The sequence below is a fragment of the Lagenorhynchus albirostris genome, chromosome 9 (genome assembly GCF_949774975.1).
Source record: "Lagenorhynchus albirostris chromosome 9, mLagAlb1.1, whole genome shotgun sequence".
Taxonomy (NCBI): domain Eukaryota; kingdom Metazoa; phylum Chordata; class Mammalia; order Artiodactyla; family Delphinidae; genus Lagenorhynchus; species Lagenorhynchus albirostris.
In genome coordinates this window covers 2,471,954-2,486,448 of record NC_083103.1, presented here as the reverse complement: position 1 = coordinate 2,486,448, position 14,495 = coordinate 2,471,954, and the positions used below count along the sequence as shown (strand labels likewise).

Sequence of the window (14,495 nt, the reverse complement as noted above, 5' to 3'; positions counted from 1 at the left end):
CAGTGAGCACCCCAGAGGCGAGCGGGTTCCCTCCTCACCCCCCTCCAGCCGGGAGCACAGGCAGGCCCTCGCCCCTCCCGGGAGCGTGAGCCGCCCTCTGCCCTCTTCCACCTGGAGGCCTCTGTGCCTGAGGAAGGTGGAGAGAAGGCATCTTGCCACACAGGGAGACTCGGCTCCATTCAGAACGTCCCATTTATTCAGCCTCCAAGGGAAAAATAAGAGGCTGCCCATTCTGTACGCGGAGCTCAGCTAAAAGCTGTCCCTGCGCAGCACTTCTGCTCCCAGGGAGATGCCCAAAGGAAGTGAAAGCAGGGACGTGAACAAATATTTACACGTTTGGGTCCGTGGCAGCGTATTCACAACGGGCAGAACAGCTCAAGTGTCCATCGACAGCTGAGTAGGTAACCAAGAGGTGGTTACGAGGGGGTGGTATTCAGCCTTAGAAAGGAGCGAAGTGCTGACACAGGCTACGACGTGGATCAGCCTGGAGGGCGCCATCCCGAGTGAGAGAAGGCAGTCACGAAAGCACAGATCTTGTGTGGTTCCATTTCTCTGAAATGTCCAGACCGTGCAGACCCACAGAGACAGACAGTGGGTCAGTCGTCCTCGGGGCTGGAAGAGGAGGGGGTGGGGAGAGACCGCTCGTGGGCACAGGGTTTCCTTCTGGGCTGATGGAAAGTTCTGGAACTGGAGGTGGCGTCGTCAGTGTCCTCGATGCTGCTGAATGGGGCACTTGAAAATGGTAAGTTCTGTGTTCTGTGTTTTTGTTTTACCGTCTGCACACCTTCCCTTTCTCTCCCCAGCCACCACATCGGTCTCAACATCGACCCGGCCGTGAAGGCCGTCGTGGGCATCTTCAGCCTGGTGACGGGTAAAAGCCCTGCGTTTGCAGCTCACGGAGGAAGCAGCCGGGAGAACCTGGCCCTGCAGAACGTACAGGTGTGCCTCCCAGATGGGGCCACAACGGGGGCGCAGGGAACCCGGGGGACAGCCGGCACTGGGGTCAGCAGCCTGCCTTAGAGACCCTGAGTGTGCAGCCTCGCGACAAGGATGGGGGTCTGCGTGTGTGCGTGCGTGTGCGTGAGAGCGTGCGCATCGGCGTGAGGGTTTGTGAGCGTGGCGTGTGTGCAAGTGCGTGCAGTTTCTGCATCTTTGGGGGGCGGCTCAGACGCAGCCCCACCTTCCAGGCGGCTGCGGGGGAGCTGGCCCCTGTGTGGTCTGTGGAGGGAAAGAGGGGGCCTGGGCTACAGCTGCCTGGGTCTGTCCTGTCTCTCTGTCCCCTTTCTGCGGGTGCGGGTGACCTTGCCGAGCAGTGCAGGGAGTGACAGGAGGGACCACGGCCTCCCCCGCTGGCTTTGCAGCCCTGTCTCACCGCGGCCTCGGGCTTTGGTCCTTCCATCTCTGTGGCTGAGCGCAGGATCCCACGGTGTGGGTGAGGGGACCACGGGCTCCCGGCCCCTCTGGACGCTGGAAGCTCCTGCGTCACTTAAACTTTCCTGTGCTCCTGAGGTTGCTGGGAGAGCCCCTGCCCCGAGCTGCAGGGAGGCGGTGTTAGCATGCGCGTGCCCCGCCCCCGCCGCACGCGGATGACGTTCCCTCCTGTGGTCCAGGCGCGGGTGAGGATGGTCATTGCCTACCTCTTCGCTCAGCTGAGCCTCTGGTCCCGGGGCGCCCCAGGCAGGCTTCTCGTGCTCGGATCTGCCAACGTGGATGAGAGGTGTGTATGCCCTCGCTCTGCACGAGTCCCCTGGTCGACCTGCGGCCGCTCCGGCCAGGTCTGCGTCTCCCTTAGCTCCTGATGCCCCTTTGAGAGCACCCAAGCGGGGGAAGAGGCACAGGGGTCAGGTGCAAACGCTGGTCTCTTCTGGCCTGTAAACCCTGGCCCTTGCCCACGGACCGGACCCTGTTCCTTCCGTCAGCCATCCGTTTAACGGGACAGGGAGTGATGTTACACCCACCTCGGGGTTGCTTGAAGGAGCCCCGCTTAGGGCGGTGCAGGTTTTAATCCCCCCTGTCTGGGACCCAGGGGGTCTTACACCCCGGCTTTGCACCCTCGTGGGAGCCTGGAGGGCTGAGTGTTTGGTCTTTCTCTTGAAAAGTGGGGAGAGGTCAGCCGTGGGAGTGCAGGTGGGACAAAGGCCAAACAGTACCCACAGCACAGGTCAGCAATGGCCTTGTGGGGGGGGAGCTTGGGATGCGGGTGGAGAGCTGCGGTCATCCAGTGGTCCAGCGAGAATATGGTAGCGGTGGTGGCGGGGTGGAGAGGGACGGACGCATCGAAGGGGTGAGTGTCGTGGGGTTGAGGTGACAAGTGGGCACAAGGTCGGTGGCTCCAAGGCGCCAATGAATTATCTTACAGTCCAGTAGGTTAGGGGTTCAGCACGGGCCTCACTGGCCCAGAGTCAAGGTGGCACGGGGCCTGTTCCTTCTGGAGGCTCCGGGAGAGGCACAGGGCCGGTTCCTTCTGGAGGCTCCGGGAGAGAAGCTGTTACTCGCCTTTTCCAGCTGCTGGGGGCGCCTGCATCCTTTGGCGTGTGGCCCCTTCCTCTGTCTGCGGAGCCCGTGGTGCAGAATCTGTGCGCCTCTCCTGTGGCCACAGCTCCCGCTGACTGACGCCCCCGCCCGCCAGTTCTCTCTTCCACATTTAAGGACCCTTGTGCTTGCATTTAGGGCCCACCCCATAATCCAGGGTAATCACCCATCTCAGGGTCCTCAACCTCACCTCATCTGCGGAGTTGCTTTCACCCTGTATGTGTGTGTATACGGGTTCCGGGTATTAGGATGTGGGCATTTGGGGGCCACTCTGCCCACCGCAGGAGGTGTCTGGCAGTGGGGAGGTGGCCCTGCTTCTGTGGACTCAGCGTCCATGCCTGAGGTCCTGCCCCTCCCTCCCGAGGACCTCCATCCCTCAGCTCCGCACTCTGCTGGCCCCAGCCCTCCCGTCCCAGACGGGCCGCTTGCAGGTGGCTGCTGGTCAGTCCCCAAGCTGCTTCCCGGCCCAGACGTCTCGTCCGGCTTGCTGGATCCTCCTCCTTGGCTGTCCGTAGCCTCTGCCCCTTCCCCAATCTGCCCCAGCACATCAGGCTTCTCCAAGACCCTTGAATCTGCCAGGGTCTGGCCCCAGGGCCCTGGAAGAAGCGAGTCTTCGGATGCCCAGGGACTGGATGGCCAGGCCCCCAGGTTCGTGGAATCTGCAGCCCCTCGGGTCTGCTGCATGGAAACCGCGCGTTTTTCTCCTGCTGCAGCCTCCTCGGCTACCTGACCAAGTACGACTGCTCCAGCGCAGACATCAACCCCATAGGCGGGATCAGCAAGACGGACCTGAGAGCCTTCGTCCAGCTCTGCATGGAGCGCTTCCAGCTTCCCGCCCTGCAGAGGTGCGTGTGCGCTCACGAGGCCTCAGCCGTGGCCCCTGGGCCACCGGGTATGCGTCTCGGCACAGCCCCGGGTCGCCCTCGCCCCATCAGCCACCTTCCATAGCTCCCACCTCCTGACGGAAACAGTCCTGCCCTGCAGGCGCGCTTGGGGTCCCGAGACCAGGCACCCCCTTCCTTCCCGTCGGTGCTGCCCTGGCTCTGGCCAGATCAGGCAGCCGCTGCTTCCCCCTTCCCCTCACCACCCTTCTCCCGCTGTCGTAAGGCCGGGAGGTCTGTGTATCCCTCCGTCTTCGGGCTGAGCACTGCCTGGTGCTTTCATGGTATCTGTTGAGTTAATACGCAGGTGTTGTGACTGACCTCTGTGTGTCTTGGCCGCAGCATCCTGGCAGCGCCGGCCACTGCCGAGCTGGAGCCCTTGACCCACGGACAGGTGTCCCAGACTGACGAGGTAACGGCGGTGGCTTTGTCACTGTGCTTCTTCCCCCGCCTCCCTGCTGCTGGGTTCCTTCATGGCCTCCTTTCTGCCCCAACAAGCCATGCTCCATCGCTGGGTCCCGGCCTGGGAGCCCAGGGCTCAGCGTCATCCACGGCTGGCCTTCAGTGTTCAGTTCTGGTCTCTCGAGGTTGGAGCCGGGAGGGAGGTGATGAGGCGAGTGGTGGGGGTGGGGCTCGGTTCCATCTCCAGCAGAAGTTTTAACCTGTCCCCCAGCGCTGACTTGCTGTCACTCATGAGACGCATCTCTTCTGTCCCCAGGAAGACATGGGAGTGACCTACGCGGAGCTGTCGGTCTACGGGAGGCTCCGGAAGATCTCCAAGATGGGGCCCTACAGCATGTTCTGCAAACTCCTCTACGTGTGGAAGGACGTCTGCACCCCCAGACAGGTAAGCCATGTGCAGTGTCCTCAGGGAGTCGGCAGGTAAGGTCACCATGTGACTCAGGAGCAGGTGGCCACGGTGTGACCTTAAGATGAGAACAGTCTCTCTCTCTGAGGAGCTACGGTCCAGTTTCAGGCTCCCAGCAGCCCAGGCCTTCCTTCTGCGCTGGCTCAGTTTGTCTGGGTGGGGCTGGACCCCATCGTAACGAGCAAGCTCCTCCTTTTTGGGGGGCAGGGGGCGAACTCTGAGGTCGGAATATCGTTGCTCTTCTGCGAGTTGTCAGGCTCCTCAGGGCCAAAGCCCACAGACAGAGCGGTCCCCGCAGAACCGCCTGGAAGCCTCGTGAGATACATCTTCCCGGGACCCCTGACCGGGTCTCCTGATGCAGCTTCCGGGGTGCTGGAGTCAGGAGACCGCGTCTTCAAAGTTCATCCCGCTGCCCCAGCCCGAGCAGTGGCACCGGTCCACTCCTGCCTTCGAGGGGTCCAGACGCAGCCGTGTTGCAGGGGGTGGGTGCTGTTAGCTCGCACAGCCCAGGGCAGTGCTGCCGGGAGCACCAGCCTGGGGTCTTTCCGGCTTTGCCAGCATCAGGCCCTGTGCATCCCTCGCCTCCCAGGTGGCCGACAAAGTGAAGCGGTTTTTCTCGAAGTATTCCACGAACAGACACAAAATGACCACGCTGACCCCCGCGTATCACGCCGAGAGCTACAGCCCAGACGACAACAGGTTCGACCTGCGGCCGTTTCTGTACAACGCCCGCTGGCCTTGGCAGTTCCGCTGCATAGAAGCTCAGGTAAGTCAGGCAGAGAGGCTTTTTCTCCCTGTTAAAGGTCTGTGGAGGGAATATCAGCTCATTTCCGTTGAGGACCGAGAAGCTTTTTAATGTATACGGTGGCGTTTTTTAGCGGCCGTCTTTCTGCAGAGGATCCAGTACGTTTCACGTCAGTCAGAGCATGAGCTATCTTGGGCTGTGCTGAGGACGCTAAACTCAGGGCTACAACACTGTGTCAGTGTGGTACCAACCACTGTCGTTTCTAGACTACCAGGGTATCCAACTGGCTTCACATCTTCCTTTTCTCCCCTAATTACCTAATAATAGAGCCATCTTGCCTGAGAATTCAGGCTTCTTTTATCCTAACAGGGGAGGGACTAGAGTCAAACATTTCCTGGCCCCAGAGGGGATGTGTTTTTTTCTTCCTCCCTGCAGCCATTCAGAGGTGGGCCTGGTCAGGATGTTTCCCGTGAGCTAAACAAAGGTATTTTAGCTTCATGTTCGTGACCTGGGAGGCAGGGTTGGGCCAGAGGTGGGCCATTTTGTATAATTTAAGCTTATAGGCAGGATCCCTTTAGTGACGAGCTAGCGCAGCGGCCGGAGCTAGCCGGTGGGGAGTGGGGAGCAACCATGAGGAGATGATGTGCAAACAGATGGGACGCAAGCAACGCTGCACGTCCGTGGCCGTGGCCCTCATCCAGGGGTCGTCAGGCAATGTCTGGAGACATTTTTGTTTATCATACCTGGGGAGGGGTCTGTGCTGCCGCATCTAGTGGGCGGAGTCCAGGGATGCCGCCAAAACACCCCGTAGTGCACAGCCCAGCCTTCTCCCCCCGCCAGGTATTAGTCAGCCGCGGGGCCTCGCTTCCACCAGTACGCACTCAGGAGTGGGTTCCCTCACATCAGGCCTGGGGTTCAGAGGGTGTGCCAAGACCCTCAAATGGAGAAAAACACATGTGGGTAAAGACGGAACTCACCTGGAACCTTCTAGCCCAGCAGCGACCCCCGTGCCCGGGCCAAGGCACATCCTTCCGCACTCTGGATCCACCCCCGTCTCATCACTGAAGATGCTGTCGGAGGACCTGCTTTTTCAGTCCCGTGACCGCGACCCTCTTCCGGGTGAATCGGTGCGTTGTGACGGCCTCGCCGTTCAGGTCCTCGTGGGGACGCTGCATCTTCTCTTCTAGGTTCTCCAGCTGGAGAGCAGACAGCATCAGGACCTGGACGGCGTGGAGAGCAGACAGCACCAGGACCTGGACGGCGTGGACTGAGCCCGGGTCCTGCGCAGAGCGCTCCCCTCCCGCGAGGATGCTCGTGCTACGTCTGCCTTGCCGGTGACTGTGCAGGAGTGGCTGGCGTGTCGACAAGCCCCGTCTGACATATTTCAGGGAGAGGGATCTTTTCGGTCTAGTTTCTTTAAAAAAGGCTGAAATACAAGAGGATGCGATTTTAAACCCTCTTCTGTTTTTTTTTTAAATTAATTTTTATTGGCGTATAGTTGATTTACAATGTTCCGTTAGTTTCTGCTGTACGGCAAAGTGAATCAGCCATACGTATACATATATCCGCTCTCTTTTAGATTCTTTTCCCATGGAGGGCATTACAGAGTCTGAGTAGCGTTCCCTGTGCTGTACAGCAGGTACTGGGATGGACACACCCAGACTACTATATATAAACCCTCTTCTTGAAGCGAGCGCTTTCCCCAGCCCCTCTGGCCCTTGTGCAGCATCTCCTCTGAGTGTCACCTGAGCTGAAGGAGGATTTTGCAGGTGGGGATGGAGGAGGCCCTGGGGGGTGGAGGGTGGTTCTAGAACGACCGTCCCCGCCCGTCACCCACCCTTGCAATCTCTGTAGTTTTGCAAAGCAGCCCTTTCTCCTTTTCTGCCTCTGTCCTTGTGTATGATTCTTCTCACTATAAACTGGCCCATTTCCCAGATTTCTCTTTCCTGGTCACCGTCATTGTCATTCCGAGGACCTAAACCTGCAGGGATGCAGATTCGCCTCCATCCTGTGCCACCAGGGAAGGCTTCGCATGCTCTTGGGGCAGTCTGCGCGGTCACCATCCCTGCCCCCCCCCACGTGCTGCCCTAAGGAAAGACCCCCCTGGGGGGCCGGCTGCCTGCCATCCTTGCCAGCCTTCTCCTCCCATTTCGGTCTCACCATCCTGGGTCAGCACCCAGGTTAAGTGGGACGATGCCAGTGTGGGCGGGAGGAGAGAGCTGGGCTCTGGTTGCGGGCCTTGCAGAAGGTCCAGCCTTGGGCCCGAGCAAGACAGCTCAGCCCCCATTCTGCTGGAACCCCAGGAATTCCTAAGAATCCCAGGAATATTTACAAACTGCATCAGCTTGGACTTCCTGTGTGTGTGTTACCAAAAGCCTTACCCAAGAAAAGAACCTGGTGAACAAGGAAAGGAATTTATTGATGGACGTGCTGAGCGGTCCGGGGGAGTGACGGCTTCAGGCCTGGCTGGACCCAGGGTTTGTGCCATGTCGTTGGAACTTGTTTCTCTCTTCCCCTGACCCCGTCTCTGTGCGCTGGCTTCCTCTTGTGACTGCAGTCTTGCCAACTCCCAAGTTCAGATCCAGCAGGAGAGTAGCACACGTGCCTTCCCCGTTTCTTCAGTACAGGCCCTGGATTAGCTCAGTTGGGTCATATGCCCATTTCTGAACCAGTTAGCTGGGCCCTCCAAAGAGGGCCACGGGGTGTTATCAGAATCAGGAAAAATAGATAGTGAGTTCTCCAAACAGGAACGGCCACTGCACACACCCTCGGGCCCTAGCCCGGGCCCAGGCTCTGGACGATGGTTCCTTGGGTCTAAGTCCATGTTTCCTGGCAATGCTACTGCAGGCCCTGGGCCTGCAAAGCACGTGCACAGACCTTTCCTCGACTTCCCACAGTGACAGCAGCACCCAGGGACGTATTAATAAGACGCCAGGCTTGGGCCGAGCGAAGGGAACAAGGGCACACGCCCTCTTTCCCCGAAGGCTGCCGCCATCTTTGTATCTCCCACCCCCGGAATCCAGAAACTCTCCCGCAGGCTCGGGGACAGAATAACCCCCTCTCCCTCACCCCACCGAGGGCCACTTTTCTGTGACGTAAAGTCACTCGACATAAAGACAACCTTTTAACCACGATGCAAAGCCACATCCTGCTTGCCGTCCGGGGTCCTTCCAGAAGAGAGTCTTGGCCTTGTGGACCCAAATCCCAGTGCTATGGTCTGAATGTTTGCATCCCCCCAAAATTCATATGGGAAATTCTAACCCCCTCATGTGATGGTGTCAGGGGGTGTGGCCTCTGGGAGGTCATGGGGGCCTGAGGGTGGAGCCCCATGAATGGGATTGCTGTCCTTATAATAGAGGCCCCAGGCAGCCCCTGGCCCCTGTGCCACGTGAGGACCCAGCAAGAAGTCTCTGACCCGACGTGGAAGAGGCCCCTCCCCCGACCCTGCCCGCACCTGGTCTTGACTTCCGGCCTCCAGAGCTGTGAGCAGTGCCCTCTTGCTTATGTGTCACCAGGTCTGTGGCATCAATATTTTGTTACAGCAGCCTGCACGTACGTACTAAGACCCCCGTGAAGGTGTTTCTCCTAAAACAAGGGAAAAGTTTACGCTTCAAGGAGAATTCAGTCCTTCACCTTTGGGAGAATCTGGAAAGAAAACAGAACAGCCGTAGAAGCTGTTCTTCGAGCCGATGTGGCCCAGGTATGCTGATGAGGACAGTTTTGAGGACGGCTGGCGAGTGGATGGGTGCATCCCGTGCGGGCAGCCCTCCCTGAACCTGTGGGTCTCATCCCAGCATTTGGCCCTCGGTGGTGGTGACACGGATGAGCTCAAGAGGACGTGGCCGTGGGTTCTGCAGCCTAGGGGTGACAGAGCTGTCACCTTCTGGGATGGCTGTCACCCAGGGTGATGGCCAGGCCCCTCGGTGCAGGTGTCGGCACCCCACGGGTGTCCCCCGGGGGGACGTGCACCTTGCTGACACCCTGGGGAGGAGACATCCTCCTGTCCGCCGCCCCCCTCCCCAGCCACACACACCCTCCTGAGGCCGCGGCTCCTGCAACACCTGTGCTGGGAGTGGGGTGGAGGGCTTCTTCTCCAGGGGAGGGAGATGGAGGGAGCGTGGACACTCAGGACGGCCAGTCGTGGGGTCAGTGGCAGGGTCCTGAGCATTGTCCTGCGAGAGCCTCCTGCACTCAGGGACCCCAGGACCCTGGCCGCTGGTCATCCAGGTATAGGGTAGCGTCCCCCACTTATAAGGTAGTGTCCCCCAGCTATAGGAAGTGTCCCCCCTGCTATAGGGTAGTGTCCCCTCAGTTAAAAGGTAGTCACCAGAGCTTGGCTGGTGAGGGGCAATGGGTTCCTGTCTGCAGCTCCAGCTCGTCGTGGGGGGTCCTGGCTCTTTTCTGAGACCCAAACATAGACAAGCCCGCCCACCCCAGCTCCTGGAGAGGGCAGTGAAGCCTCATGTCAAACCCAGAGCTAACTCGGAATCTCCTGGGGTCGCTCCTGAGAGCAAAGACACATCAGCACCTTCCTCTCGGTTGGACGGTCGTACACGCTTTGGCTGAAACGTTTCACGCAACAGTCAAAGCAGCCTGGGGGCCACACGGAGACCTGAGCGTCACTGCGGCGTGAGCCACTGATGCAGCCGAACCCGCACCAGCTGGACGGTGCCCACCTGCCCGCCCCAGACAGCACTGGCCAACAAACCTTCATTTCACTGGAATTCTAAAGACAGAAGGAGAAAGTTTTGAGAGAGAGAGTACATTCCACGAGGTCAATCCATTAAAAGTCAAGGAAGAAAAAAATAAAACACTGTATTCAGACCCTAGAACATGCCGGAAAAATGGGCGAAGGACAAGGGTGCGTCATTTCCAAGGGCCAGTCTACATCCGAAAGGAGTTTAGCGGCGCTTGTTATCCAAAACTGAAAATAAGCAGAATATTAACAGTAAGTCAGAGGTTAACATCGACTTTCTGAGGTTGGTGAGTGTGAGTTCACAAACTTTCTGAAGGATAATTTAACAGGTTTCAAAAGGCTCAGATGTGTGCATTTGGTTTCATATACACACACACACAAAAATTCTGCTTCTGGGGCTTCCCTGGTGGCGCAGTGGTTGAGAGTCCGCCTGCCGATGCAGGGGACGCGGGTTCGTGCCCCGGTCCGGGAGGATCCCACGTGCCGTGGAGCGGCTGGGCCCGTGAGCCATGGCCGCTGAGCCTGCGCGTCCGGAGCCTGTGCTCCGCAACGGGAGAGGCCACAGCAGTGAGAGGCCTGCGTACCGCAAACAAACAAACAAACGAACAAAAAATTCTGCTTGTGGCTATTTGTCCTCGTTTTCACGAAGAGGAGGCTGGGAAGGGAACTGTTTGGGGGTGCTGACTTGGGGAGCTCTGTGCTGCTGGCAGCGAGGCATAGGAGATGATAGGGACTGTGCCCCAGGGACACGGATCCACTGGGAGCCCCCCATCCTTCAGAGGTCCACCCTCTCCACCTCGCCAATCAGGGGCACCTTCCCACCCTCACCAATCCTCTGTTTCCTCGCCCAGGGCTCTGTGGAGGACCAGCTTGAGGGGCTCCCTCAGCCGCTGTCTCTGAAGGCCCCCAGTGAAAAAGCAAAGAGCAGGGTTAGCCGTGCTGTTGATGCAGGATAGGAGGACGCAGGCGTCGCTGAGGGTGTGGTTTTGCACGTCAGCTACGAGGAACCTGATGACGCAGAGGCGCAGGCCGAAGAGAAAGAAGCCCGGGGCCGAGAACAGAAGGACCAGGGCCAGTGCTGCTGGGAGCTCACCTGGACCTGGGGAGCAACAGCTCACTGGACACGCCCAGGATGGAGAACAGCAGGAAACCCCACATGGTGGTGGCGGTCATACGTGCAGGACAGAGCTTTGTCCTTGGGATGAATAACTGACCACAGGCACGACCTCTCAGTATATTAACCGGAAAGATCAGAGCCCCGAGCAGGGCACTCACGTTGCCTCACGTTGCCTGACAGGTGACGTTGCCTGACGTCACCGATACCCAATAGGGAAGAAGGAGGACAGACAGCGCTGGAAGCTGATGGCAGTCATGATGCCCAGGCCAGTGAAACAGAAGAACCGCAGGACCATAAAGGTGTCATGCAGGTGAAAGGAATAGTGAAGGAAAAGCTTCCGGATCTGGAAGTCTCTAGTTGCAAATTTGTACCATTACACAATGTACACCCAATTCCTCCAGCCCCTGGTAGACACCATTGTACTGTTTTCTGAGTTTAATCTGAGCCTTTATTGAGCCATGGCTGCTGCAGCGGCCCACCCACCGTCTCCCAACCTTGCTCCCTCCAAGGCCCTGGCAACCAGCCACACTGTTTGCTCAAGAGCTCACATACCTCCTTACTTCAGATCACTTCTCCCTCCGTGCTTGCAGTTCCGTCCTCCCCACTGTCCTTTAGGTGTACTCCTTAGTGGGGCCACGGGGTGGCGGCAGCTCATGTGGGGCCTGGACCAGTATATCAACCTATCTGTGAACAAAACCCAAATCTCTTTCTCCTCCACCAGCTGGTCTAGGGGACCCCTTCAAGAGTGAGCTAAAGCAGAGGCTTTGGTGACATGAAATGGTTCACATGTACAGAAAAGCTTTTTTTTTTTAACGGACATCCACATACCCACCACCAGGCTGAGTCACATTTTAGCATTTTAAAAACACCTATTTCACATTTTAGCATTTTAAAAATACCTATTTCACATCTTTTTTTTTTTTTTTAATTTTTGGCCACAGCCTGTGGGATCTTAGTTCCCCGACCAGGGATCGAACGCATGCCCTTGGCAGCGAGAGTGCAGAGTCCTAACCCCTGGACCACCAGGGAAGTCCCCTACATCTTTTTTTTTTTTTACCAGCGACCTTACAGATACCCACGAAGCCTCCTGTGTCATCTCCCCAGGCCCGGGCACCTCCTTTGTTCTTCATATTTCATTGCAGGATTGTTTCTTACAGTGAAACACAGTAAAGCAGAATATATAACAAAGATGGATAAATTACAGATGCGTCCATACTACGGAATTCTACACCACTGTTAAAATGAGTGGACATTTGGAATGGCAAATACCAAAGACGAAAAACTGAAAACATCAAGTTCTGCAGAATGATGTATAGACCGTGATAATATTCACACCTTTTTTTTTTTTTTTTTTTTTTTGACTGAGGCATGAGGGGTGTGGAATTTCAGATCCCAGACCGGGGCACGAACCCGCGTCCCCTGCATCGGCAGGCGGACTCTCAGCCACTGCGCCACCAGGGAAGCCCTGGAACACTCCATCTTGAACGTGAGCACACCGAGGCTCAGAGGGGTTAAGCGAGACGGAGCAGAAAGACGGGCAAGTAGTGACGCCCCCCCTCCCCAGACCACAGTCCCTCCACCAGCGGGACCACAGCCGGCTCAGGTCCCCCAGCCCCACTCGGGCTGCCCCGACCCTCCCTCAGCCCCCAGACCCCTTTGCCGTGTCTGGGACAGACACAGCTCAGCAGCCCTCAGGAGCTCCCTCCCTCCCGGAGACCACACCCCATGTGCAGAGGTTCAGGGGGCTCTAGATTCCTCCTTCTTGGGCTCCATGGACCAGGTGCGCCTTCCCCGAGGAGCCCCAGAAATGCAGCATCCTCTGGGGTCTCTATGGACCCCCGGCCTTGGGTGTGGAAGCAGGTCACACAGCGGGTGTGCGGTCAGCTGGCCGGCGCTGCTCTCCAGGCTGGACCTGCCTGCCTGGCCCCGTCCGGTGGTCCGAGAGACCTTGAGGAGGTCTGTGGGCTCAGGGCCTGGCGGCCTCACTTGGACACCCACCTGCCAGGTCCCTGGAGAGCCCGGCGCTGTAATGGAGGCCCCGGTGCCTCCTCACCTGTCCTCACTAACGCTCCCGGGTCGCTGGGAGGGAGAAAGCTGCCTTGCCGAGTCTGCCAGGCTCCCAGGGGTCCAGCTGGAACCCGGGGCTGCTCAGGGGAGCCTGGAACCCCAAGTCCCACCTTCCAGGCACACGGCCCCGCCACCTGAAGAAGTCTGAGGGGGCAGTGGGGCTTCCTTACAGCCCCCCACGTGCTGGCGGCAGGCTGGGCGAGCAGGGCCTTGGGCACGGGGGTCTCAGCCCTGAGCCCTGGGGACTCCAGGGGCCTGTCCCAGTGTGTGGACTTGGGCACAATGCAGGGCCACCACCGGTGCCACTGGAGAAGCAGACACTGCTGGTCTGACCCAGGACTGGAGGCAGAGCAGGGGGTGATGGAGAAGAGCTCCCCCTCCTCAAAGGCCTTGACTCTCCCACCTCGGCCTCCAGGGCCTCAGCCTTGGCCCTTCCCCACCTGCTGCTTGAGCCGGGCCACCCTTTGCACTGAAGCGTCTGCAGGGCGCGGCTCCCCTCCGGGACAGCCCAGGCTTAGGCTGGCCACAGTGCAGACGGGACAAGCTCCCACGCATCTTCAGCCAGGGGTGGACGCCGCTCGTTCTCCCCCGCCCAGCCTGGGTCCACCCTCGCTCACCTGCATCCCTCCTCAGTGTGCGGTTCGAGTCCCATCATTCTGGCTGAGTTCACACTGCCCCTGCCTTGGGGCCCTGACCTTTGGGTCCTGGGGAGAGGTTGACACTGGACTTTAACTCCAGAGGACACTGGGGCCGGGGCGGCCATCCTCCCAACTGGAGCCCCAGGCCGAGCGGGCCGGTGAGCCTCCAGGCTCCCCCCAGGCAAGGACACCTTCATTTCTCACCTCCCTGCCCCGCCTGCACCCCTCTGCCCTCAAGCAAAGCCAGACCTCAGCCTGTCCTGAGTCAGGCTGGGAGGGGAGGCAGCTCCGGGTCCAAGGAGGCCGGACCCCCAGAGCCAGAGCCAGTGCCCACCCTAGCCCCACCTCCAGGACCCCAGGACCCCCGGGGCTTATCTGGCCAGGACAGCGCTCCCGGCCACAGGCACGTCCCTGCTTGTCTTGAGCAGCCAGACGTTCCCGGAAAGGGTGTGGGACGCTGCCCCCTCCCCGGGGACCTGAGGGGAGGCTGCTCGGCCCGAGGCAACCTGTCAGCCCGGGGCCAAGGGAGAGGCCCCCTCACCAGGCCCCACCCCCGACTTGGATGAAAGTTTTAAAATATCGTTTGTTTTCGTTGTGTTGAGGCCACGCTCCCTCCTCAGCGACTTAATTACATCCGAAGTTGGAAAAACACCACAAAAATATTCAACCTAAAATAGGAAATCCACTCGAGTTTTATCCTGTTTTCATGAATTGCACCATTCTTCCGGAACCCCTGCGCCCCAGTCTGGCCGGGGGGAGGGAGGGACCAGCTGGAGGGGCCGTTCAGCTCTGGGGGCTTCCGCTCGTGTGATCATGGGCTTGGTGATTTTATGAAGGAGTGTTTTGAGAGGAAAGGCCCAATTCTTTAAAACCCTTTTTACAGTCATTGGAGTGGAACAAAAGGCAAGAAAGGCAACGCATGCTACGTCTGCACTACGCGTTGTACATGTA

At 58.8% G+C, this 14,495-nt stretch overlaps 1 protein-coding gene across 4 annotated transcripts in view; it reads left to right on the top strand.

Annotated features, from left to right (window-relative positions):
- Positions 1-6,480, top strand: part of NADSYN1 (NAD synthetase 1) — a 33,713-nt gene extending 27,233 nt beyond the window's left edge. For 3 of the 4 annotated variants that reach the window (XM_060158258.1, XM_060158257.1, XM_060158255.1), the window contains 8 exons: positions 804-939; positions 1,611-1,717; positions 3,246-3,377; positions 3,756-3,825; positions 4,132-4,260; positions 4,871-5,047; positions 6,214-6,246; positions 6,280-6,480. In XM_060158258.1, coding sequence (XP_060014241.1) covers positions 804-939; positions 1,611-1,717; positions 3,246-3,377; positions 3,756-3,825; positions 4,132-4,260; positions 4,871-5,047; positions 6,214-6,246; positions 6,280-6,297 — 802 coding nt within the window. In that variant the 3' untranslated portion in view covers positions 6,298-6,480. Of the gene's footprint in view, positions 1-803; positions 940-1,610; positions 1,718-3,245; positions 3,378-3,755; positions 3,826-4,131; positions 4,263-4,870; positions 5,048-6,213; positions 6,247-6,279 lie in introns of those variants that run through there. The other variant, XM_060158259.1, reaches the window with a different exon arrangement.
- Positions 6,481-14,495: the final 8,015 nt, after the last annotated feature.